This window comes from Rhipicephalus microplus, chromosome X, assembly GCF_043290135.1.
Source record: "Rhipicephalus microplus isolate Deutch F79 chromosome X, USDA_Rmic, whole genome shotgun sequence".
NCBI lineage: Eukaryota > Metazoa > Arthropoda > Arachnida > Ixodida > Ixodidae > Rhipicephalus > Rhipicephalus microplus.
In genome coordinates this window covers 368,114,398-368,139,079 of record NC_134710.1, presented here as the reverse complement: position 1 = coordinate 368,139,079, position 24,682 = coordinate 368,114,398, and the positions used below count along the sequence as shown (strand labels likewise).

The 24,682-nt window shown below is 42.6% G+C and overlaps 1 protein-coding gene across 3 annotated transcripts in view; it reads right to left on the bottom strand.

The window, feature by feature from the left end:
• Positions 1 to 24,682, bottom strand: part of LOC119161093 (presequence protease, mitochondrial) — a 271,037-nt gene that overhangs the window by 12,463 nt on the left and 233,892 nt on the right. For 2 of the 3 annotated variants that reach the window (XM_075879940.1, XM_075879941.1), the window contains exons 26-27: positions 20,507 to 20,640; positions 13,045 to 13,140 (exon numbers count right to left, since the gene is read on the bottom strand). In XM_075879940.1, the coding sequence (XP_075736055.1) occupies positions 13,045 to 13,140; positions 20,507 to 20,640 (230 nt within the window). Of the gene's footprint in view, positions 1 to 13,026; positions 13,141 to 20,506; positions 20,641 to 24,682 lie in introns of all 3 variants that reach the window. The other variant, XM_075879942.1, reaches the window with a different exon arrangement.

Genomic DNA, 24,682 nt, shown 5'->3' with positions numbered 1-24,682 from the left:
TACAGCAAACGGTACTTTTGGGTAGAGTCAATATGTGTTGGATGCACTTGATTTGTGGTCGCTTGTGATTGCGTCGACATAGTTGCATTTCTGTTTGAGCGGGTTCAGCGGAATGTGGTAACGGTTGGACTAGGCGCCCGCTGGCCACGCCTGCGCCTTCATAACGCCGTGGACGTCATTCACGATTGCAGGAGTAGCGATGACGAGAAGTAATGCGACATCAGAAACATGACAGGACTTCTTGAAGAACGATTCTGCCGCGGCCCGCACGTGCACGAAACCCACTGGCAGCATCATGGTGGATGGGAGATATGTTGCCGAGCATCTAAATGGTGAAAAATTTACCAGAATATGCGTGTGGTGGCAGAAAGCGTGTCTCTGATGAATACATGGGTGTTGCGATGCAGACGCATGCTCTAGATATCATGAGCTCACCAGAAATGTCCGAGTGAGTAGTGAAATTTCATGGCAATCCTAGGCAAGTTCCCTATCCTTATGCTGTAGTACTCGCAAAAACTTCATTGTAGCAGAAGTATCCACGAAAAGTATTCACTGTCATGAGACATTTTCACGTTTTCTATGAGTGGCTGACGGGAACCAAAAATTATTAGTTATGCCGGAAATTTCCTTGTAGCAGACTTTGTTATAGTGAGATTGGACTTTATATTATACTGATCGGTGACTTCAATGCTGAAATAGGGAAGAAGCAGGCTGGAGACCAGGCAGTAGGGGATAATGGTTTCAGTACTAGAAATGCCAGAGGGGAGTTATTAGTTGAATTCACAGAGTATAATAATTTACTGATCTTGAATACCTTTTACCAAAATGAGTGACCCATAAGTAAACATGAAAGAGCCCTAATGGCGAAAGTCAGAATGAAATACACTTTATACGGAGTGCACACCCAGGCATCGAGCAGGATCTCAAACTGCTTGGCCAGGTGCAATGCAGTGACCCTAGAATAGTAAGGTCTCCAATTCACCTAGACTTGAAGAAACGACAAAAACTGATACGCAAGAAGCCAATCAATGAGCTAGCACTGAGAGGGAAAGTACAGGAATGCAGAGTCTCGCTTCAGAACAGATACTCGAATCTTATCGAGAAAACCGGCCTTAGCACTGAGGTAATTAATAATAATCTGACGAGTATCATTATGGAGTGTGCAGTAAAGTCGGAGGTACGGTAGTTAGACAGGGCACTAGCAAGCTGTACCAGGAAACGAAGAATCTCATTTAAATATTTCAAATCATGAAAGCCTCAAACAAAATAGGCAAAATTGAACTGGCAGAGCTTCCCAAGTTGATTAATAAGCGTAAGGTATCCGATGTAAAAAGGTATAATATGGAGAGAATTGAACATGCTCTAAAGAACAGGGGAAACGTGAAAGCGGTGAATAGGAAACCTGAGATAGGCAAAAACCAAATGTATGCACCGAGGAACAAGGAAGGCAAAGTAACTACCAATAAATAGAATAGTTAGAGCAGAGGAGGTGTTTTATAGAGATCCATACAATAGCCGCGACAACCTCGACCATGATGTAAGAAATAGGAGTACTCCCAGATAGACATCCCACCAATAATGACAGAAGAAAACAGGAAAGCCTTGGAGGGAATGCAAAAAGACAAAGCTGCTAGTGAGGATCAGGTAACATCAGATCAGCTGAAAGACTGAGGACAGATTGTGTTAGAAAAACTGGTCACCCTGTTTACAAAGTGTATCCTGACTGGGAGGGCACGAAAATCTTGAAAAAATGCTATCATCATCTCAATCCATAAGAAAGATAACAACAAGAACTTGAAGAATTACAAGCCGATCAACTTGCTCTCCATGGTATATAAGTTATTTATAAAGATAAATGCTAACAGAATTAAGACAACAGTAGAATTCAATTAACCAGAGGATCAAGCAGGATTTCGTACAGGCTACTCAACAATCGACCCCGTTCATACTTTTCATCAGGTCATAGAATGTTCAGAATACACCGAACCACTAAACATCACCTTCATAGATTACGAGAAGGCATTTATTTCAATAGAAGTATCAGCAGTCATGCAGACACTGCGAAATTAGGGCATCGACGAAGCATATACAGTGAAATTTCAGTAGAACGAACACTAAATAAATGAACTTTTCAGATTAACGAACTTTTAAAAAATGCCACGCCGACTGCTAATAGTTTCAACGTAACATTATTTCACTACTACTTACTTCAAAATACCGAACTTTTCAGAATAACGAGCGCTAATTTAGTTCCACGCTATATTAAGAACGCCTCAGTACAGCGAACTCACGTTCTAAAATCTGTAGCGACCACCAGAGCGATACGCGAGCAGACGACAAAGCAAACGGATGCCTTGCTTCTCAGAACATGCGCAATGGTGCGGAGAGAAAAAAAACTAAAAAACGACTTCTTTTATTTATTTTTGTTGAAACGCCGACTCTGCAGGTTTACAAGTGCCGAGGCGAGGGGCAAGGCAACACTAGAGGGCAAGGTCAGCGAGGCTAGGGTGGCTAGAATGGGGAGGTGTGATGAGCGGGGCGCCTTTCGCTTGGCGGAGAGGGTCCTTCGGCGCGCCGATGCCGCTAGGGGCGCTGATGGCAGCGGCGCGGGTAGTGAGCGGCGCACTTCGCTGGGTTTGCTTCAGTCGCGCCATAATTTTTTTCGTTAGCAGTCGCACTGTCTTACAAGTATGTCGTCGATCGGTGATTGCGTTGAGTCTCTCTGAAATGTCCGAAGATGTCAACGACAAAAAAGAAGACGCAACGTTGGTGCTTTGTGCCTGGCTGCAACACTGGATATTATAATTCTTCAGGAGAGAAAGTTTCCCTTTTCCGAGCTCCCACGTGTAGTGTGCTGTTCGACAAATGGATTCGTGCTATTCCAAGAGCGGACAAACAGCTTGACGAGAACTCCGCAGTGTGCGAGAAGCACTTCGACCCAAGGTATGTACAAAAAATAGAAGGCACGGTGTTCGCACACCCGAGCAAGAGACCAATTTTGCTTACTTGCGTTCCACGTGTCACATGCTGCATTGCAACATAACCAATTGGCTGTCCTTTTCTCTTTTCTTTTTCACAGATTTGTCGTGCGTACGTTCAAACATAGGATTAATGGTGAAGATGTATACATGCCGCGCGCTGTGCCGACCTTAACAAATGACGCCGTGCCGACGATTTTTCCTAATTTGCCTAAATACTTGACGAAAGCTCTGCCCAAGGAGAGAAAGAGACGGAAAAGCGTGGCTGAAAGTGCTGTTTCGAGTAAAAGAATTAGTGTGAACCACGACAATGTCGAAGAAGGCTCAGCGATTGACCATGACGTGATCGTTTCAGAACAGAACGTCATGTTGACCGAACAGCTGCATTCCTTAAGTGCTATGCTTCACCGTCCTAGCGAGTTGTGGTCGATGCAGAAGTTCGAGCAAACGAATGCATTATGCTACCAGACCGCTAAATTGGACAGAGATTTAACACCTCCTGTTATTCACAACAAGATAGTGTTGTTTGAAGCTGAGGAAGGAGCAGCTGCTCAGTGCAGCATCTTTCTGAACGGGTTCCTATTCAAAAAAAGTGGCTGTCAGACAGTGAGCCAAGCACAGGATCTTCTCAAGTATGCAGACACATTGACACCCTGCGTAGGAATTGGGACAATGGAAGAGTTCCAACCACTGAATTTGGAAAGCAAGGCGAAGCTATCTCAAAATCGTGTCTTCTCCCTTTCTTGCGATGGTTCCTCATCGATTTCGCTACAAGGTATTATGAGATATCGCAGTTGCGCAAACCCTGCCTAAAATATTTTATTTGAGCCTGTAGATACCTGTCCCTGCTTTGGTTAGACTTATCCACCGATTATGGTACACTTTACAGATGGCTCATCTGGACGTTGTACTGCCTGCAGAAAATGCAGAAACCTTCTGAAGGCTCGTCTGCTCCGTCTAAAAAAAAAAAAGACTAAGCGGCCACTTGCAAGAACAGCTGCACAACGACTGAAATGGGCTGTTCGTACGTTGAAGAAAAAGAAAATGAAGCTGCTTACCTTGCAGGATGCCCTGAAGAAGATGCGAGAAAAGACTTCACAAATCATTGCATCTGTGTTAGAGGAAAAGGTACACTGTCCCATTAAGTTGTTATAGATTCATTACTAATAGCTTCTTAATTATTTCAGCTGAAACTTCTTCCAAAAAAGCAACGGGCTGCGGTGCAGGCTTGTTTTGACGCTGCCAAACGAAGGTCCTTGCGCGGATATAACTACAATAAAGAATGGCTCCTTGAGTGCATCATCCTCAGAATGAAAAGTGCACGACTGTATGAGCATCTTAGAGCACACAGAATTCTTGTCCTGCCAAGCCGTGCTTGCCTTCAAAAATACATCAAGGTATGTGATTGCATATGGTGTGCAGTATAGAGATGGTTCCTAATGTTTTTATCTACAGGGATTCGCTGCTGCTTATGGGTTTAATACCAAACTCCTGAGCTGTCTGAAGAAAAAAGTTAAAGACATGGATGAAATGGAGAGGCATGGGGGCATAGTAGTGGATGAAATGAAACTCTCTGCTCATCTGGACTTGCAGTCGTCCAGCAATATTGAAGGCTTTGTCGACCTCGGCAAGTTTACCGATGCCAATGAAAGACACCGCAAAGCTGACCATGGGCTTGTCATAATGTTCCAACCATTTGTGGGGAAATGGACACAAATCATTGGTAATATATTTTTTGCACTGTTAAGGCACATATGCCGAAGCGTTTTGTAATGCTCTATTTCTCTTCAGGTGTGTTTTCATCCAGCGGGAACGTAAAAGCCAGGCTGTTGACAAAACTTTTGGTAGAAGCTACAATTTTGTGTGAGCAAGCCGGCCTCTACGTGGATTACATTTGCTGTGATGGTGCGCCCTGGAACAGATCTATGTGGAACATCCTGGGGATACGCGCCACCCTCAATGACATTCAGTGCAGAGTTGTTCATCCGTGCAACAAACACCGATTTTTGTACTTTATATCGGACTTCCCTCACCTCATGAAGTGCGTGAGAAACACAATGATGAAGCAGGGCTTCAACACCCACAACGGAAGGGCAAGTTGGCTCTAATATTTCTGTGGAATTTTTATGCATAATGCGTACTTCTCAATGCTAATTTGAATCCTTAACAGTTCCTGATGCAATGTGGAAATTTTACAGGCCCACTGGGATCATGTGTCAACCATGTGGAAACTTGACAGCAGTGCCATCACCTTGAAAGTGGCACCAAAGCTGACTCGATCACATATCTTTCCAAATGGATTCGAGAAAATGCGTGTGGACTTAACATTTCATGTTTTCAGTGCCCAAGTGACTCGGTGCTTAGATTTTTACAAAGATCAGATCGAGGAGCAATACACAAATGTTGAGCCAACAAGACTCGTTATTGGTCTCATGGCGGAACTAATCGAGGTGATGACATCCAGGTTTCCAGCAGAAGCTTTACGGTAAGAGTGAAATATTTACCCTGTCGATAATTAGTCCAGACAAAGTTTCTACGCTTCATACATAAACATTATTTCAGGCTTCACAGCCGAAAGGAAGCTGTGCTTGACCAGGCACTAAAGTTCCTCGATTTGTGGGAAGCTCACGCAAGAGGACTTGGCTTTCTAAGCAAAAGTACCGCAGTGGGTTTGCGTGTGACGTTGAAAAGTACGAAGCACCTCCTGGAGTACCTGTGTGAGGAAGTACATTTCAAGTATCTCATGACGGCTCGCCTAAGCCAAGACTGCCTTGAGCGCTGTTTCGGAATCGTGCGGCAGGCAGGTGGTGGCAATGATCACCCAACCCCTGCACAGTTTGTTGTTATCACGAGGTATTTTATTATCAAATTTTACGCCTTATGTTGCATGTCGTATAAACTTGTTACGCATCTGATTATGTTTGACTGCTGTTGTGAGTAAAATATGCATTGTTTATTTATAGATGCCTCAGCTTCTATAGCCTGGCAAAGAGTCCGAAGGGTGGCAATGTAGCTGACGGAGTGGTGGAATCTCTTCTCTCTCTGGAAGAAATGCTGCACGAGGTGGAAGATCACAACGAAGACAACGAAAGACTTTCATCTGACGTGCTAGAAGTGTCTGTAGATCATGCGTCATACACTGTTGAGCGAAGTGACGCCCGCCTTGTGTATTATGTCGCAGGTTATGTCGCAAGAAAGCGTGTACTTCGTAGTAATTGTGATGATTGCAAGAACGCCTGCCTTGCTTCTAAAGAAAATGTGCCAGGAAATCTCCCAGCCCAGGCAAGCAAGCTGTGGGATCTCGGAGGACTTTTGTATCCGTCGAATTCCTTCTATAACCTGATATTATCCCTTGAGAACAAAATCACTCGCTTCTTGAGCACATCACGTCTTCATGCCAAATCGGCCGTTGAGATGATGAAGGGGATAGGCGAGACGCAACAAATTGGTTGCGCAAAGCATGCTGCTTTTTTGACGAAAAGTGTGGTGCGATTTTATTGCCTCACTCGTGTCCACTTTTTTTTGAAAGGGATGAACCAAAAGGAAGACGAAAAGAAAGGGCGGAGAGTAAAGCCATGCGTACTCTAGTGGCAGTGCATGAATGGCATGCGTGGAAATAAAGTTGTGTTTTTGTGAAAAAGTGTCTGCTAAATTTATGCTGCTGGGAACAATTCTCAAGTCACACGCTTAGCGGTATAGGTAAATTTTGGCGCTCTTAATGCGTGACTCATCTGAGTTAATGTATACATTAACTCAGATGAGTTTTAGCTGCCTATAGGCAGCTAAAACTGCTTCGTTTTTCTGCGGCGAGCAGCGCGCTGCGGCGAGCAGCGCGCGCTCATTCGTACATCGCCTGCGAAAGGCTACCCGCGCCGGTGCGTGCAGCGCCCCAAGCGGCATCGGCGCGCCTTGGGGACCGGTTTCTGCGGCCGCTTTTCACACCTCATATTCTAGCCACCCTAGCGAGGCAGAGTAGGAGTTGTGGAGCAGGAAGCATGGGCGCGGAAAACCTGAGACAGCGAGGGAGCAGAAAACGAAACACGAGGAATTTTCTTTTTTAGCTCTTTCTTTTCTTCGGAAGAGGCAATGACAGCCATACACATCAGGTTTTTCTTATCTTTGTCACTTCTACATGTGCTCCAGGAGGCCTTGTCAGTCGTGTTCATCTCTTTTCGGTGATTAATTATTGCGTCCGCAAAGCAAGTCGGCGTTCGTGATGCGGTGCTACTACAATAGGGAGTTTTAAAATAATGTTTGCAGGCACTTTGGGCGTCCCCGGCATAGCGGGCACCATATGAGATTTAGAATAGCATTTGCCCTCCTACAAACCACAACGCACAATTGGAACGGCACCGCAGCCTCAAAACCAGTGCTTGCAGGCCGCACACCCGCCGCTATTTCGGATTTTCTGCGGGCGGTTTGCAAACACGACGGGCGACTCGCGTTACAACGCATGCACAGTGGCAGCGACCACACCACAAGGGCTCACAATGCGCTATTCTAAAACTCTCTAATGAGTTCATCTCTGCTTGCGACGAAAAAGTGGAAGCAGTTTTCACTAAGCTTGAAAGTGGATCGCACCGCCAAATCCCACCACAAGAATGTGAATGAGCTGGAGGCCTTTGCTTTGCAAAGTTCGTGGTGCGTGCGTAAAAAAAAAAAAAATCACTGACTTCTTTAAGTAAACATACATTTTTTAACTTTCACTTGTGCATTTGTTTTTTCTCGTGAAAAACAAGTTCAAGGACCCACCATTTTAAATGCAAGTCATTTTGGTCAGTGGAAAATAAGTATTTATGGTTAATTTTTGGGCTTTCACTATAACGAATTTTCAAAATAACGAATGAATTTCCGCAGTCCCCTGAAGTTTGTTATACCATGATTTCACTGTATAAACATCCTGGAAGAAGTCTACAGCGGGTAAACTGCCACCATAGTGCTTCATAAAAAAAGCAACAAAATACCAATAATGAAGGGCATAAGACAAGAGGATACGATATCCCCGATGCTATTTATTGCGTGATTACAGGAGGTTTTCACAGGCCTGGAATGAGAAAAGTTAGGGATACGAGTTAATGGAGAGTACCTTAGTAACCTGCACTTCGCTGATGACACTGCATTGCTGAGTAACTCAGAGGATGAATCGCAACTCATGATTACGAAGTTAGACAAGGAGAGCAGAAAGGTAGGTCTTAAAATGAATCTGCAGAAAACGAAAGTAATGTAGAACAACCTCAGAAGAGAACAGCGCTTCGAGATAGGTAATAATGTACTTGAATTTGTAAAAGACTACGTCTACTTAAGACAGCTAATAACCATGGAGCCGAACCACGAGATTGAAGTAACTAAAAGAATAAGAATGAGGTGGAGCACATTTGGCAAGCACTCTCAAATCATGTCAGGTAGATTGCCACTATGCCTGAAGAGGAAGGTTTATAACAGCTGCATCTTGCTGGTACTTACCTACCGAGCAAAAACATGGAGACTTAGAAAGAGGGTCTAGCTTAAATTGAGGACGATGCAGTGAGCGATGGAAAGGAAAATGATAGGTGCAACCTTAAGAGACGAGAAGAGAGCAGATTGGATCAGGGAACAAACCGGGGTTAAGGATATCGTAGTTAAAATCAAGAGGAGGAAATGGACATGGGCCGGGCATGCAGCGCGTAGACAGTATAAGCGCTGGTCATTAAGGGTAACTAACTGGATTCCCAGAGAAGGCAAGCGCGTTAGGGGGAGACAGGAAGTTAAGCGGGCAGATGAGATTAGGAAGTCAGGACTGAGTTGCCTGGCGGAACATGGGAGAGGCCTTTGTCCTGCAGTAAACATAGTCAGGCTGATGATGATGATGACAAGCTCCCAAACAGCATCCTCTTCTATGCTGTCGGCTACCTTTACTGTCATTTTCTATTAATTACCAAAATTTTTTGACATGTATGTGAATATGTCATGCACAATGTGGCCAATAATTATGAGAAGCCAAGTGGGTGGTTAATGGTATAATCAATAAAATTAATTTGCATAAAGTCTGCACATCTCAAAAGCCTTTAGTTTTGCACACTTGCTGAAAGTGAGAAGGGTTAAGATGCACCCAACACTATTCCTTGAAATCCATTTACCTCAGATAATCATCAGAGTTGAGCATCACACATTTTCTGCATAGCAAATGTGAGAGGTCCCTATTTTTAGGAGGCACATCTTGGTAGCATAAAGTGTGAGAAGATCACAGCAGCTTCAGCTTAAAACACAGGCATGTATAAAAAAATCTTTCAACACTAGATATCTGCTGTAGGCATCCATTGCCTACTTTTTTTTCCCCACAAGTTAGACTCATAAGATACAGCTAAAGCTTGACATAAAAAATTATAGTATATAATGAAGAAATTCTAGCCAACACAAACATGCAACAGATTTTTGTAAAATGAACACTGAAGTAATAAAGCAATTTTCATGTTAAATGTGACTTCCCTCTCATGAGGTTCAACTGTACTAATGATGTGTTGCTTCTAAACAAAGGACGGCCCTGTGCAACCAAGGAGTCTTATTGCAGTGCATATAACCAGCCAGTTATTCCACACACTGCGTTCTCTGAACCAGTTTGCGTGCTTTTGCTAGGAAGCGTGACATTCGCAAAAGTGCTGCACGTGCTCACGGGTCAGTCAGAAAAAGCAGTGACACATATCCAAACACCATTAAATTAATACTTAATGGTATAATAATGATGCAATATAAAGCATCGCTGCTATTACCAATAAAAAAACATATAACTACGAATAAACCAAGGACACAAAGAATGCATCTTGACTTTTAAGTAAGACATGAAGGTCATTAACTGCCAATTTTTGTATGTCCACCAAAATAATTTCTGTATGATGTCTGAGCCCATCGCACATACAAAAAACACAATTATAAAGGTGAAAGTTATTTCAAAATAACACCAAGATTGCCCTATGTTTGCATGTGAAAAATTTCCCTGGATTTCATTAAAGGTTTTATTGCCTCTTCCGCTGCTTGCTGCAGGACAATATATTAGTGTGTTTTTGTATACAAAATAAAACTTATAAGCCAGCCAAATAAGGCACTCATTCATATAAGAGAAATACAATAGACGTCAATTGACGATATAATGTGTCCCCGCAACAACGTAACTGACATAACTGACAGTTTATGAAGTTGCCAATCTGGTTATTCGAGGATTTCCAATACTGATTTCATAAAACATAATTTTCTTCCCCTGTCGTTGATTTTATCATTAGGCAGAAATGTACTATGATTGATTTTATGCCAGCAAATGTGACATACTAAAATATAAAATGAGACATCTTTTGCAAAACTGAGCTTCCAGAAATGTACACGTGTGCCAATAGGCTTGGATACCATGGCATCAGTTGAAAAAGTTCATATATTCTAGCACAACAGTGCAATGTGTATTAGATAAAGACAGGCAAACTGGGCGAGTTGTTCAGGTTCCATGGTCACGAGACGAAGGAAGGATGAGACACACACGGCGTTGAATTCAGTGCCGTGCGTGTCTCATCTTTCTTTCGTCTTGTGTTTAAAAAAAAAGTGCGGTTTTATACTTTTACCATGCAACGTGTAATTGCTTAGATGCATTTTATGACCTGAACAGGTGCATGTAGGCTGCACCACTCGCTCAACTTGTATGGAAAGAACTTATAATTTTTGTGGTATCTGTGGTCTTTAAGCTTTCAGTGACAAGCACACACTTTAAAGCAATAAAGTGAATATCACTCTTTTTGCTTTAACATGAGCTCTCCTCTTTCTGTCTAAAAAGAATATGGGCAAATGTTGAAGCTGCACTCGCACACCATAAAGGGACACTAAAGGGAACTATTAAGCCAACGTTGATTGTTGAAATAGCAGTCCAGAAGCCTCGTACTGCTACTTTTGTACCAAGGGCTTATTTTGAAATAAAATCACGTTTTAGTGCACTGCATCGGGTTTGCGCACTTCAGATTACCCGCCTCAAGAAGCTGACTGACTCACTTCACTGTTGCTGAGCACAATGTTGCCCAGCTGCCCAGCGTTACCGGGCAACATTGTGCTCATTGGGCCCACACTAGTAGACGAAACGACAGCAGCAGGAGCCACAGCAGCAACAAAGGCCATTGATCAATTTCCTGCCATTGACTCGGAGATGGCAGACGTACTTTCGTTCAACTGCACCACGCTAGATGGCACCACCTGTTCAGTTCAACCACGCTAAAAAAGAATTTTTGAACCACTTGTGCCATTCTCCATAGTAACGTACGGCGTTTCTTTTTTTCATGAATCAAACAGAAATGAACAAGCGGCATTTTATTGCATTTCTTGATGTACGGAACGTTTTGATTTAGTGCAGCTAGATCGACTACTAGTGATTAATTGTAGGCGGTTCATCTGACGTCATGGGTATCATTTTGAGAATGTCCTACTGCAGAGCATGTATTCTTGTGCATTTATCTTAATATCTCGGTAAGTAGGCACTGCTGTTGATAATATTGTCGTTTTAGATGTCACACATTGAGCTTTCACTCTGGCATAAATTTTTATTTTACTTTAGTGTCCCTTTAATGCCATAGAAGTTAATGCTATTGAACTTAATGCCATTGCTGTTCTGGCAATGAACAGTGATGCAGCGTACTTGGGTCGTTGCCTATAAAAGGCCAGCAGCATGCGCCACACTATACATATTCCCAAGCAGATAGGTGATAACGCTGATAAGTCGTACCTGTGCATTTGTTGGTGCCCATGCATTCCTAATGCACATCAGTGCAGGTATCATTCCTACACTGAGCCACATCACATCAAAGTCACAATGACTGGTCGGCTAATCTTTGAGACCCAAACACAGAGTGGTGTCAACCACACCACAAGTTGAAGAGTGCAGTTCACACGACGAAAAGTGAAAGCAAGACAGAACACTCGGTTCCGTTCAAACATTCGATTCTGTTCTTGCCACCCATCATCTTGCATATGTTTTAAAGGATCCAAATGCATGCATGCAATATGTAAAAGTTTTTTTAAATCGAAATTGCAACATGATTTTACCATGTTAAAAACCACAAAAGAGAAACGTTCTTTTCAATGGAGTTAAGATAGAAAAATTCTTTTTTTTTGTGCGTGTGTTGACTTATTATTCAGGCCCCTTTCATATAAGGAACTTATTGGGCCTAAGGAATTTGTTGGACCAAATGCTTTACCTACAAGGTCAAGTTTAAACCTAATTAAGTAAATTGCCAATTTTACCAATTTGATTGCATCGTGATTTTAACTAATTATAATTACATTTGCAGCTATGGCAACTTAATTTAACTCTGTAGCATTTCTTAAAATGGCTGGGTACAATATCTAGCTGAATATGATGTTTTGGTGCAGGATGCAGCAAAATACCATTATCACCACAATTTGCCACAACTGGTGCAGCTGCTTCTGTACTGACCACGGCTTGGCTTCAAGTTTGCCGCAACATGTGCCCTAAAAATGAGTGATTAAAAAGGTAAACGGTGAAGTTATACTCAGTTACTAGTGTAATTACAATTCGGTGTGCAAGTAATATAAGTCTCTTCTTGAAATGTACCTAAAGTGGGCATACTAATGCATAATCTGTCATGGGCAACTTTTTTCTGCGAGCCAGTACTAACTAAATGACCATTAGCATGATGTAGCTTCCACTAGTGTTGAAATCTGGGCACCTGCTGTACAGTTTGTTAGAAGACGTAGCTTCATTTAGGCTTTCTAACATGCATCAATTAAAAAGTGGCTTAAGCTAATGGATGACTACCAACTGCCGCAACCAGCTATTTCACCTTCTTGTAGCCTTTAAAAAACTGCCACCCTAAATTAGAGATGGGATAAGCACAAGAGAGCAGTATCATGACAATGCGATTGCCACAAACACCCTTACAATTTGAGTACTACTAAATCAGAACTAACAAAAAGCACCGGTGAAGAAAACAGAACATGTGGATGGCATGGACAAACAAGTAGGTCATTAATCTTGACAGTTCGACACGCACACCTAAGCATGTGAAGTGGAAGGCCTTACAACCTTGCAGTCAGCACCTACTCTCTGTGGACAAGCCAGTGTTTCCCAGTCTCTGTGAATTGATTTTCGGGGCCAATGACAGCGACACTTGATGTGCACCCACTTTCGCCAGCACACCTGAAATGTGGGAAGAAACAAAAGCAAAAATGTAAAATACAGCCCCACTTGTCTACACTCGCCATTTTCCTGTTTTTAATGCTGTTTTCTTCAAGTTAATTAATATACCAACTAGCCTAATTCAACACACTAATGAATGTAAACCATGTTTGTACCCTGTCACACGTGGCAACTTCAGAGCCCTTTGAGTGAGTACACTTCACCGTAAGTGTCATTTGCGGGCTGTCACACGATAAAGTTTATGTCACTCGCTGCAAAGTACACTTTTTGGCAAGTTCGTTCCCCAACTTTACTTCGCTGCGAAAAAGTGTGTAACCTCGGTACCAGTGGCTTGTACAGAAATACGCTGTTGCCTAAAGCGGTGCTCATGCAATTTTTAAACCACTGTCAGGGTTATCACTGGTGGGTACTTTTTGCCTAATTAGCGAATTTCAGAGGCCCGCGGCGACCTAAAATCATAATTGGCGACATGGTGATTTTTTAGCGATTTTCAGCTTAGATCTCGACTGAGTTATGCATTCTATTCTGAGTGTCTTCAAAACGACCAGGCGACAACATTTTTTCAATTTTTGTAGTTTTAGACTCACCAGTCGGAAGTAAAATTTACGCGCAATTGAGTACGTCCTGTTCCTCGTGTGTACTTCCTCAACTCACCAAGATCCTTGGGGCACGGGCGCACTGGTGCATCCACCAGCAACCTCCAAGCACAATTAAGGTCAGCGGACTTCTCGCACGTCGTGAGGTGGTGGTAAGTACTAAGTTCTTTAGAAGCTTCAAGAGCTTTTGGCTTCTTTGAAGTTTGGCTTCTGAAGTGGCTAGGTGACAGTTAGGTCGTGTGTTCCGACCACAGCTCCAGCTGTTGTAAATAGCTTGTTGACTTCTTCTCTGCTGTAATACCCCCTAATTTTTTATGCAGAGTTAAAATTTTTTATTAACATTCTTTTGAAGCCGACCAAGAAGCCCGCTTCTTTAGACAGCCTTTTGAAACTCCACTGATGAGAATATTTAGCATAAGCATGACCGCACGGAAAATGTGATGCATGCATTGCGATAGTTACGCGCTATATACTTTCAAGTTTCTTACCTTTGTTGTGTAATTAAGTTGTTCGATTATCAAACACATGATTGCACTCAATGAAATTCTCGAAATTTCCAAAAAAGCTATACGCACGCCATCCCTCCCTTGTTGTAGCGGCTGCTTCATCCTGCAGTCACCGCAACTTAAACTGTCGCAAACATCTCTTATGGGGCGCTAGCATTCAGGGACGCTGATGGTGCATGCACGCCCTTTCTGAGTAGCACCATGTAAAGACACGGGCGCAAAAATAACAAATATATGTTGAGCTATACAAGTCTGCCAATTGCCACTGCTATCATTCGCAAAGTACACTTCCCTTTCTTGTGAGTACAGTCATTCAAAATGCACTTATGTTGCCACGTGGGACAAGGGTATTAAGGTCAACAAAGTAGCAGGCAAGCAACAAAAACTGCCTTCTACTTAAATCATTAACCTGCCAGTAGCGTGATCTTAAGAAATGTAGCCATTTTAATTGTAAAAAGAAAACTTCAAACCTCACAAAGCTATCCTTTGTAAACCCATGCTGGAAACTGCTGAATTTGCTTTATGAACAAGACAAAAAGGCTTCCCTTCCTTGCAGCATCACCATATCCCGTCATAGCCCGCATGTGTGCATACAATGCATTTTTGCCAGCTCTATGCACTGATGAGAAGAGAAATAAGCTACCAGCACACTCGAAAATATTTACAGGAATCTCGAAATTGAGATGCCTGTAAATTAAATGCTGTGTTTTACATGGCATAGTACACCTACTTTGCCATAAAATATTACTGCCCACAACTTTACTGAAAGAACACCTGCAATCATATACAAGAAACTTGAGGTGCTGAATTTAGTCAGCAATGCTAAAATTATATACTTTTTTTTCTATTTCATCATGTCAGCAGCCAATATTTATTTACACACATGATTTGAGCAATTAAGCAATTTTCTTGAAAATCGCTGCAAGATAAATGACCTAATAGGCAAGTGAGATTACTCTATCATTAGACAAAATAATTAAAAACCTAGAAATAATGGATCTAACGCATGAGAATTTTCCCATGGAGCCTCAACCAATGTAAACCAATGCTAAAAGGAAAAAAAAAACGAACAGATTGCTAAGCTTGAAGTAGGGCTCATGTCACGATTGAGTTGCAAGCACTAGTTAGCAATAAATGCCCCGCCGTGGTGGTCTAGTGACTAAGGTACTCGGCTGCTGACTCGCAGGTTGCGGGATCGAATCCCGGTAGCGGCGGCTGCATTTCCGATGGAGGCGGAAATGCTGTAGGCCCGTGTGCGCAAATTTGGGTGCACGTTAAAGAACCCCAGGTGGTCAAAATTTTCGGAGCCCTCCACTACAACGTCTTTCATAATCATGTGGTGGTTTTGGGACATTAAACGCTACATATCAATCAATCAGTTAGCAATAAATATAAGATGACTAATTATTTCATATTATTAAGCAAACAAAATGTTACTATCCAAATCACGCTCACGTAAAAAAGCTGCTGGTAATATTTCACTTGGTTTGCAGCAATAATAATCTACAGTAGACTCTCAATATTTTAAACTGTGATATTTCAATCAAACTTTAAAATTTTCGTATTCACGGTCTAGCACGAAGAATATTAAACCGAGAATACTAGACCGAGTGCTAGACCGTGAATACACCTATCCATGGAAGATTCGCACTGCCACAAAGTGGCACTTGTGGGTTAAATGAACATATTACCCTCACATCGATTAATCATTTTTTAGGTTTATAGCTCCTTATACCAGCTTATTTACTCATAAACTAATGCAGATAGCATAATTAACATATTACCTTCCCAATCATTCATCCTTTTTTAAATTTAATATCTTGTTATATTGGCTTATATGCTCTAAGCTCAACAAATTTTAAAGTGTATCATATTTTACAAGTTATCACTTGCGTTCTACAAAAACTCAAATCCTGCTATCATTCAAAGTTGCTTCCACTTTCACTGAACTAAAAAGAATGACATTGTCACATGCCTTCTTTGTATTTTAAGAGCGAAGCTTTTAGACCTCGAGGTAAAACGCTGGGTGACCACAAAAAAGTCACTGCTTTGCCGTAAAGGCAACGCAATGAACCCAATAGCAACAAACTGGAAGTTCACGAGCAGCATGGCAAGCAGATCGAAACGTGCCCCGCATTTCTCACGCACAAATGACACACGAAATGTACTCACAGGTACAGATGAACGCGAATAAATAAGCGTCTCAGTTGTTCCTTTACTGCGTCTGAAAAACGCGCCATTTTCGTAAACAGAGCTTGTACAACAATTGCAGTGACCTTTGCGCGCCCGATAACTACAACAGAATCATTCGAGTGAAAGCCCACGGCCAGCCAAGACGTATTATTGTCCCCATCGCGAGATAAATGCACTTGTGAGTGTCCACCCTACCCCCTCTTCGCGGGGCAAAGTATGCATGGGAAATGAGATCGCGCGCCGCCGCGCCGTGACGATGTGGGACGCGCGCTCATTGCGCCATCTTGCTGGTAATGCTGAAAACGCGATAGTTCCCACCGAGATGCCCGTCACCAGCGGTATGTCGTAGATATATATAGGTTTCCGTTTTGAACGTTGAACGAGGTGCATCTCCGTGGCTCAGTGGCTAACGCCTTACACTCACGATTCAGAGGTCCCACATTCGATTCCGCACACCGGAACCTTTTTCCTCATTATTTTTCTTTCTTGCCTTTTCATATATATAAATACGTAAACATATACGGTGAGTGATGGCGTTGCTGATGTCGACGCCGGTGCCAAATCCATCCGAGAGTGTCCATATAATTGCTATCGCAATAAAAAGCCCTCTGTGCTATTGCTTATCAGCCACGCCCATTGACGGAGACAGTTTGTGCAGCCACCGCATGAAGTTTGCCCACCACGCAAGCAAAGTACAGACAATGAAAGGCCTGCACTTCTACCGGAGGTGCCACAGCCAGCTTTGAACGCTAGTTTCGGTGCTGGAGTTTGGACAGCCTTGCACGGTCTGTGACAGGTTTGACTCCACTTTGTCTACACTAAGGGAAGGCCTAGCATCAGCCAAGAAGGCCATGTAAGCCCTTAAGGTCAACTATCTTCACTGTTGCTTACGGGGAGACACGAGTCTTAGAAGGCCGAAAATCATGAAAAAATCGACTTTTTGAAGCTGACATTTTCGGAATCTGTACCTATTTATGCGCTTATCCGGGAAGTTTCTAGCTTCTCGCGTCATTAATTCTGGTGCGAAATCAATTTATGACACCCCTGTGAGATGAATGTAAGTGCAAATAGATGCTAAAATCGCGCTTTATCCACGCCGAACCGTTGCCGGTACACACGAGGTATCGTGTTCATCTTGGTCTCATTTGTAAGGGTCGTTCTTCATCTCCGATTTCTCACCGCCGCTGGTTGGCCTTGCTCATTGGTTTTTCAGCAAAAACACATATTCGAGAAGCACCAGCACGTAATTTTATTGGCTGCTTGGGGCACGTGACAAAACCTAGGCATTGGATAGGCCAAGTGGCGTTTCAGGTGTCTGCTTCACCATCGTGACGCGCACGGACATGCGCCATTTTGTCATGGTGCTGTCGACTGCCTACTGCAGTAAAGAATTTCGATGCCACACTAATTTGTGACGTGGATGTGGGGATCGTTCATTCGTGTTGAACTTCAGAAAAAGCCTCACTATGGCTCAGGACAATGAAGATAACAAACTCGTGGCAGTCAACGGCGGTCGCCGAGTCACCGGTGTAGGCCTAGCTCCCGTACGAGCCCGTCGGTTGCCGACAACATCACTGAAAGCTGCCGTGTTTTGCAGCCTCATCAGTTAGAAGACGACAAGTAAAAAGCCCAGGTGAAGCTACGAGAGCTATGAACCTTTGCAGCGACAGAATGGAAGCGCAGTCTCATCGCTAAGCATGCTGGTGCCACGGTCCTCCGCGCCTGACGAAACGACCTCGCTTGTGCGTAAACTGCGTGACGGGTCGTCTGAGTGGAGTACGGCACGCGTCGATGAACAGCAGAAAATGAATCTGTTCGTGGTGAACGAGCTCGCCGCCCAGGCAATGGAGGCTACTGGCAATAAGTAGACTGCTATTAACGACGTGCTCGCAATGATGTCGCGGTCTCCACTCGAAAATGCGACAGTCTTACGTGAAAACTAACACGATCAGCACTCATGTAGCCTCAAAATTATGAAAGAGTGCACAAGTTCAGTTTGCGACTATTACGTGTAACTCATTCTGGACAAGCCTGAAAACATCGCCGTGTCATTCGGCTAATCGCGAATGACGCGTGCACATTCGTCGCACATCAGCGTCGGTACCATCACTTAACAGATAAGCGACCTTGTCAGCAGACGAGCACACGGTGACAACTTGCAGCAGGACTTGAAGAAATGACGTGCTCATGCGAACAATCAGTCCGATTACACGACCGGTGCATATTAACTGAGTAAAAGTATGTGTGCCATGATTTTTTTCACTCAAAACGGCAAAAGTTTTAACAGTATTTTTTTCGAAACATAGATTTTGACCAATTTCCTTGTTTGCTTGTTCTGTAAAAGTGGACCTAGGACAACTAGAGCTGCAATTATTTTTATACAATGTCACTAAATGTGCAAAAGAAACAACACTGAGAGAAGATTTTTAATGTGCTACTCCAATTCTTTTTATGTTAATATAAAATATTTTGTTCTTGCTTATATGCAATGAACTTTATTTTGCTGTAATTCAAGAAGTATTTGTTCAATTTTCGATCAGCTTGCAGCATTGCTCTCCTTAGGCTTTCTAGTATCCATATATATGTTAATGACTATGTAATTTTAAGTACATGCATTTTTACAGTTAGAAATGTTAGAATTCTTCGTTTTCTTGATTTTCTCAAAATGGCACTTTCGTACACCGTGCCAGACAATTACTGCAATATATCGGAAACTATTACAGATAGCAGAATAATTCTTTTTGCAGCATGAAGCTATATGTTTGGAGCACACAACATAGGAAGTAGATTTTGATTTTCCTTAATGAAAGTTTTTAAAATTAGTCTTTTGTGTGACCACACCATGGCCATATTCAGAGCTATAAAGTTTAGTGTACTGTAATGTAAGAAATAATGACCGAAATCAAAAAATTGCTTCCTATGTAGTGTGTCGTATGCTTTCTACTATTAATCCCTATGTCAATTGTAAACTTTTGATTGGTGGTTATTTTTATATTGTGGTAAGAACAATAGAGATTGCTATCTTGATTATTTATAGAACTAGTGACACTACAGAAAAAAAAAACAAATTTTTAGAATCAGAAGAACAAACTGAGTAAGCATGCAAACTCTCATCATATTCGATTAAAAAATAGATGAGATATCCCATGGACCTATTTCCCCCCTAAACTTTACATGGCTGATGTAAACATTTGGAAAAAGGTACGGTGCAGGATAGTTGGGTCATGACAAATGTGCTCATTCTGCTTTATAATATGAGATATATGCTACTCAAATTCAATTCAAAATTATTAGACCAAATCACTATTCGCTTCAATTTCACTTGGGACATAAATTCACTATTCGCACAAACCTAGTCAACTCATACCTGATTCTCTACATTCTTTTGGCACTATTGCTCAACTGACAAAGTGACCACTCATTGTGCACAATGTTTCTTACATTAACACGAGGGCAACAACTATTTTTTTAACTAACAAACTGAGCATTGTGAATTTCATCTACTGTTGACAATCTTAAATATATAGAGTATACAACTGCAATACTATGCAATTATCTCCCCTTCACTGGCTGCTACTCTTGACACAGCATACCAACTAATGAGCAGGACGAGCATAAGTTATATTTTGCAATTAACTGCCAAGGCCCCATTAGAGAGTCATAAACTAATCTTAAGATCCTTTCTAATGATCAATTTCATTATAGAACATTCTTTAGACACTGTGACACAAGCTCTGAAGAAGCCATGCTGCTATTACAGTCAAGATTGATGACTTGGTTCAATAAATGATAAGAAAAACGGAAGACCAAAGTGATTGCTACAAAATACAGTCCACATAGTTGGTTCTCTTTCGATTGGCCCTTCATGCAACATTACACTTGCTAGGTCACAAAATAAAAAAGAGTCAGACCCCACAAATAGGAAAACTTACTTGTAACACCAGATTACCAGAGAAAAAACTAAAAAACCAGTTCAGGAATCACTCATGCTAGCTATGTAGAGAAGTCAGTCAATTGTAAATAACCATAGACAATGCAAGCCAGTAACGGAGACCTCTTGTCTTCACACACCTCTTGACTGCTGAGATGATTTCATCCTTGCTGCAGGCGAATATCCTCTGCCGGTGCTCTTGCCTCATCTCGTCTGTCACTCCATGCAGGAATGTTGCGGCCCCACGGTCACCTGGAGTGATAGGCTTGTCAACCTGCACTCCACAAGATGGCACCACTTAGACACAAAACAGAGAGAAGTCACGCTATTAAAGTCCAAGCCCAAGCATATTACTAGATGAAAATGTGCCTCACAAGCTGGTTTCCATCAAACACAGCATGCAGATACAATGGTAAAGAAGAAGAAACAGTGCAAAAAAAAAGATATTGAAGAAACACAATACGAAAAAGGGATGACAACAATTCTTGTCCCTTCTTAGTCTTGTGTTCATAAAAGCCACTATTTCAGCGCTTTAACTCATCATACTTTGATGAATAAAACTCCGGGGAGAACAATAAACTTGCACAAAAATATTTCACAAGTACTCAGGCATGCACTTATGCAAAAAGAATGTGAACAGTGTATATCCTTGAAAAAAAAAAATATTTTTATTAGTTGGGTTAAAACTGAATGAAATTTATTATACTTGCTAAGTTTTTTTCTGCATATTTCAAATTTTCAAGTGATCTTTATTGTCTGCATAAACAAAAGATTTGCCATTTTTGAGAGCATATTGCTCATAGTGCTCTTTGGCAACTTTGATTTGTTAAATAGAAAAACAAAACATGTGGCAAGACTACTAGAGAGTTGGTCTAGCCAATTATGCTAATCTGATTGTTTTTGTTGAACTTCAAAGGCAACATAAACTAATGCACATAAGAGTAAACATTTTTTGCTTCACACACGTTCCGATTATCGAGAATTGCAATTTGGTAAACAACATTATAACAAATCGGCTAGACCAGCTTTCTGGCAATCTTGCTGCACATACTTCGTTTTTCTGTTTGACAAAGTAAAGTTGCCAAAAATCCCCATATGATTTATTCTAGAAATTCTTGTTGAAATAGCTTATCTTTTATTCTAATGCAGCTACTACTAATCTACTAATTGATTTGGAATCTGCAGAAAAAGCTGAATAAATGAATAAAATTTCATTTTGCTCACCCAACTATTAAAAAAACACCGTTTAAAGACCAACGTCTCCCCTTCATTCTTCCTTGTTCTCCCCTTTTCACAGGTTTGTCATACCGACTAGCCTTGTAAGTCCTTATCTTAAAGTTCACGGGCTTTCAAGACAGATATGCCATACCCCAGTGATCTGAAAGCTAGGTTTAATGAAGAAAGCCCCCCCCTCTCCCCTAACTGGTTTACTCTTGCAACCTCTGATATAACTTGACATTCACCAGTACACAAAATGGAGTCGGTGTAAGGGCTGGTTCACACCATCGACTAGCATCAGTCGCGCGACCAAGTTGGTCGCTTTGCGACTGGGCGCAAACGGTCGCATCAGTCGCTAAGCGACTGCTTTGGCTAGTCGCTTCCTGACCAATTTTTCATTTGCGCCACTGCAGTCGACAAACTGCTGAAACCAATCAGGGAAGACCAGAAAAGACATCAGCATTCATTTATATACGGGCTCATTGCCTCTTATTTTTTTGTAAATTGCACTCACCCCCTGCCTTGAAATACAAATGAGTCTGGTACTCTGCTGCGCCCCGCCTTCTACAAGCCGAGTACTCCATGGTGGCACCATGGCCACTATGGAGTACTCAGCTTGTAGATGGCGAGGCGCAGCAGCTTGAGAAAAGCACTGAATGTTCGTGGCGGCATTCGCGGGATGCTAAACACATCGAAAGAAAGAGAAAATGGATTGTTCACTATCTTACAGGAATGCCAAACAACAAGAAACAATTTCGGAAATACTCCTCATCAAGTGAGCGCAGGTCAAGAAGCAGGGAGCTTGCGTGGTCAGCCCTCTCTCGCAAGCACTTCCTTTTGTCACATACGAGCGTTAAAACAGGCATGTGCAGCTGCATCCATCAGCCCCCTTTCACAAGCACTTCCTTTTGTCACATACGAGCGTTAAAACAGGCATGCGCAGCTGCATCCAGACGACATCTTCAAGCCACCGCGTCCACCATTCCACCTCAACAGGCGCACGCCACCGAAAAACGAAAAAAACTGTCAAAAGGTGCCCAGGGCGTGCCTTACCCTCTACCACAGCCTCTAGGTCTCTACATACACGATGGCGCAATGGCTGCATAGATCGGTAGAGTTGCAGACATCTGTTTCTGGGCTAGCTGTTTCCACGGATGGACTGGCGAGACGAAACCCTTTACTCTAGGTGTCGCTGTGGTACGTGCTACATGCCGGATAATCGCTTGGAATGTTCCCGAAATGGCGAAACCTGTAGAGATCCAAACGAGAGGTGGCGAAAGGTAGGACGGGTAGCTGAACACGGCCAAGAAGTTATGATGTTTGAGCGGAACGAGTGGGTCATGTTGTGCGGTCAGTCAATCTTGGCAGAATCGAGTGACGACGCCTCGAGTGCCTTCTTTTGAAGAGTGTCACTGGGATGACGATTATAGCTGGAGCTTGTTTCAGTGTTTCTTGAAAGATAAATATTCTAGAATGGTTCAAAGAATTTCGGACTACACACGTGTGGTGAATATTCGAGGCCTCAAAGTGTTCTTGTACAGTTTGTAATGCATGAGGTTACGTTTGCAGCGTGGTAGGTTTCTTTTCGTTGTTTCACATTCCCTCTAGGTGATTTTGTGAGTTGTAATTGATATCCCTGGGTGCAAGTTAACGCATTTTGTTTATGTAGTGTACTCTTCGCTTTAGCTCGGTCTTTGGACCTCAGCCAGCATTGCTGGTGCACAAAAAGGACCTACATTTAAATTGTGCATGGTTTCGTAATGTGTTTCAATGGACCGATGCGTCAGCCCTTGGAATCTGCCCGGCAACTGCCTCCCCATTAACAGGATCCGTGACACTTCAGGTGAGTTATACAGGCAGCATTCATAGAGAGGATTGAGGCCCACTCTATGAGAAATTGGCACTACTTGGGCAAGCTGTTCACATATCTGGTGCAACAGATACTTCTAATAACGATTTCAGTATCGAACCTGTGATGTGCAACCAGAAAACATGTTATTTACAGCCTGAGCAGAATCACTGTCGCCCATACGGATGTGTGTGGGAGCGCTTTTCTGGAGACGAGCTTCATGTTAACTGAATCCGAGTGAGTGAGTGACAACTTTATTTGAGTAACAACCTTATTTAGGTTCGAGACCCCACTTCAGTGGCAATACAGGAGCTGCACTTTCTTTTTTTATCCAGCAGTCGTGTCAGTAACAAGACACTCTTGTCTTCTTCGCTCGAATCGAAGTCCATGATGCTATAGGGAATGGTGCGTGAAAGCGGCCGTCGAAAACAATAAATGCGCTGTGCTCAGCAAACTACGCTCATTCGGCTGGCGGCGATCAGCTAATCGCCGCCAGTCTCCAAAGTTTCGCTGATAATGATATCTGGATTGACTTTTCGGGTTTGCGACTTCCCGTCGCTCGCATGCAGCCTCTGCCGATGTGAACGTCAATCTCTTTTTGGTCGCCAGTCACACATGGTCGCGCGACCAATGATGATATTTGATGTTTTATGGCGCAAGGGCCATTTCACGGCCAAAGAGCGCCAGTTCATCTTACTAAAATTATGGACAATGATTGTGATAAGCGGCTGTATAAGGGCCATAAAATTCCTCGCAGTAAGGCGGGTAAAAACATACAAGTAATAAAATCATGACCATGCGGTGAAAGGTGTGTGTGATGTGAATAGATGACAAAAGTTGGTGATAATAAAAGACGATGGTGCATATGTATGGCATTAGCACAAGTGCCTCACTCGTTCACACCCTTGCGTCCAAGGGCCGTGAGGCATGTGCTTTCTTGTGTAGCCACCGAAGCAAAAACCTCTCTGGAGAGGTCATGCTACGGTATGCCCGGGTATATGACATGAAAGCTATGAATTTCTTTTAAAAACGCTAGCAATGATTTATAACTAAAAAGCGGTTCCCTACCGACAAACATTGCAGGGTGTAAAGGTATATGTTGTCGGTAGGGTAATGGAAAGTGTTGTTTTCTTACAGTGTCCAATTGCTTGCACACAATTAAAATGTGAAGGACTGTCAATGCTTCACCACATCTGTCACACAATGGTGGATCGCCACCGGACAAAAGGTGTGTGTGTGTCGTGTATGT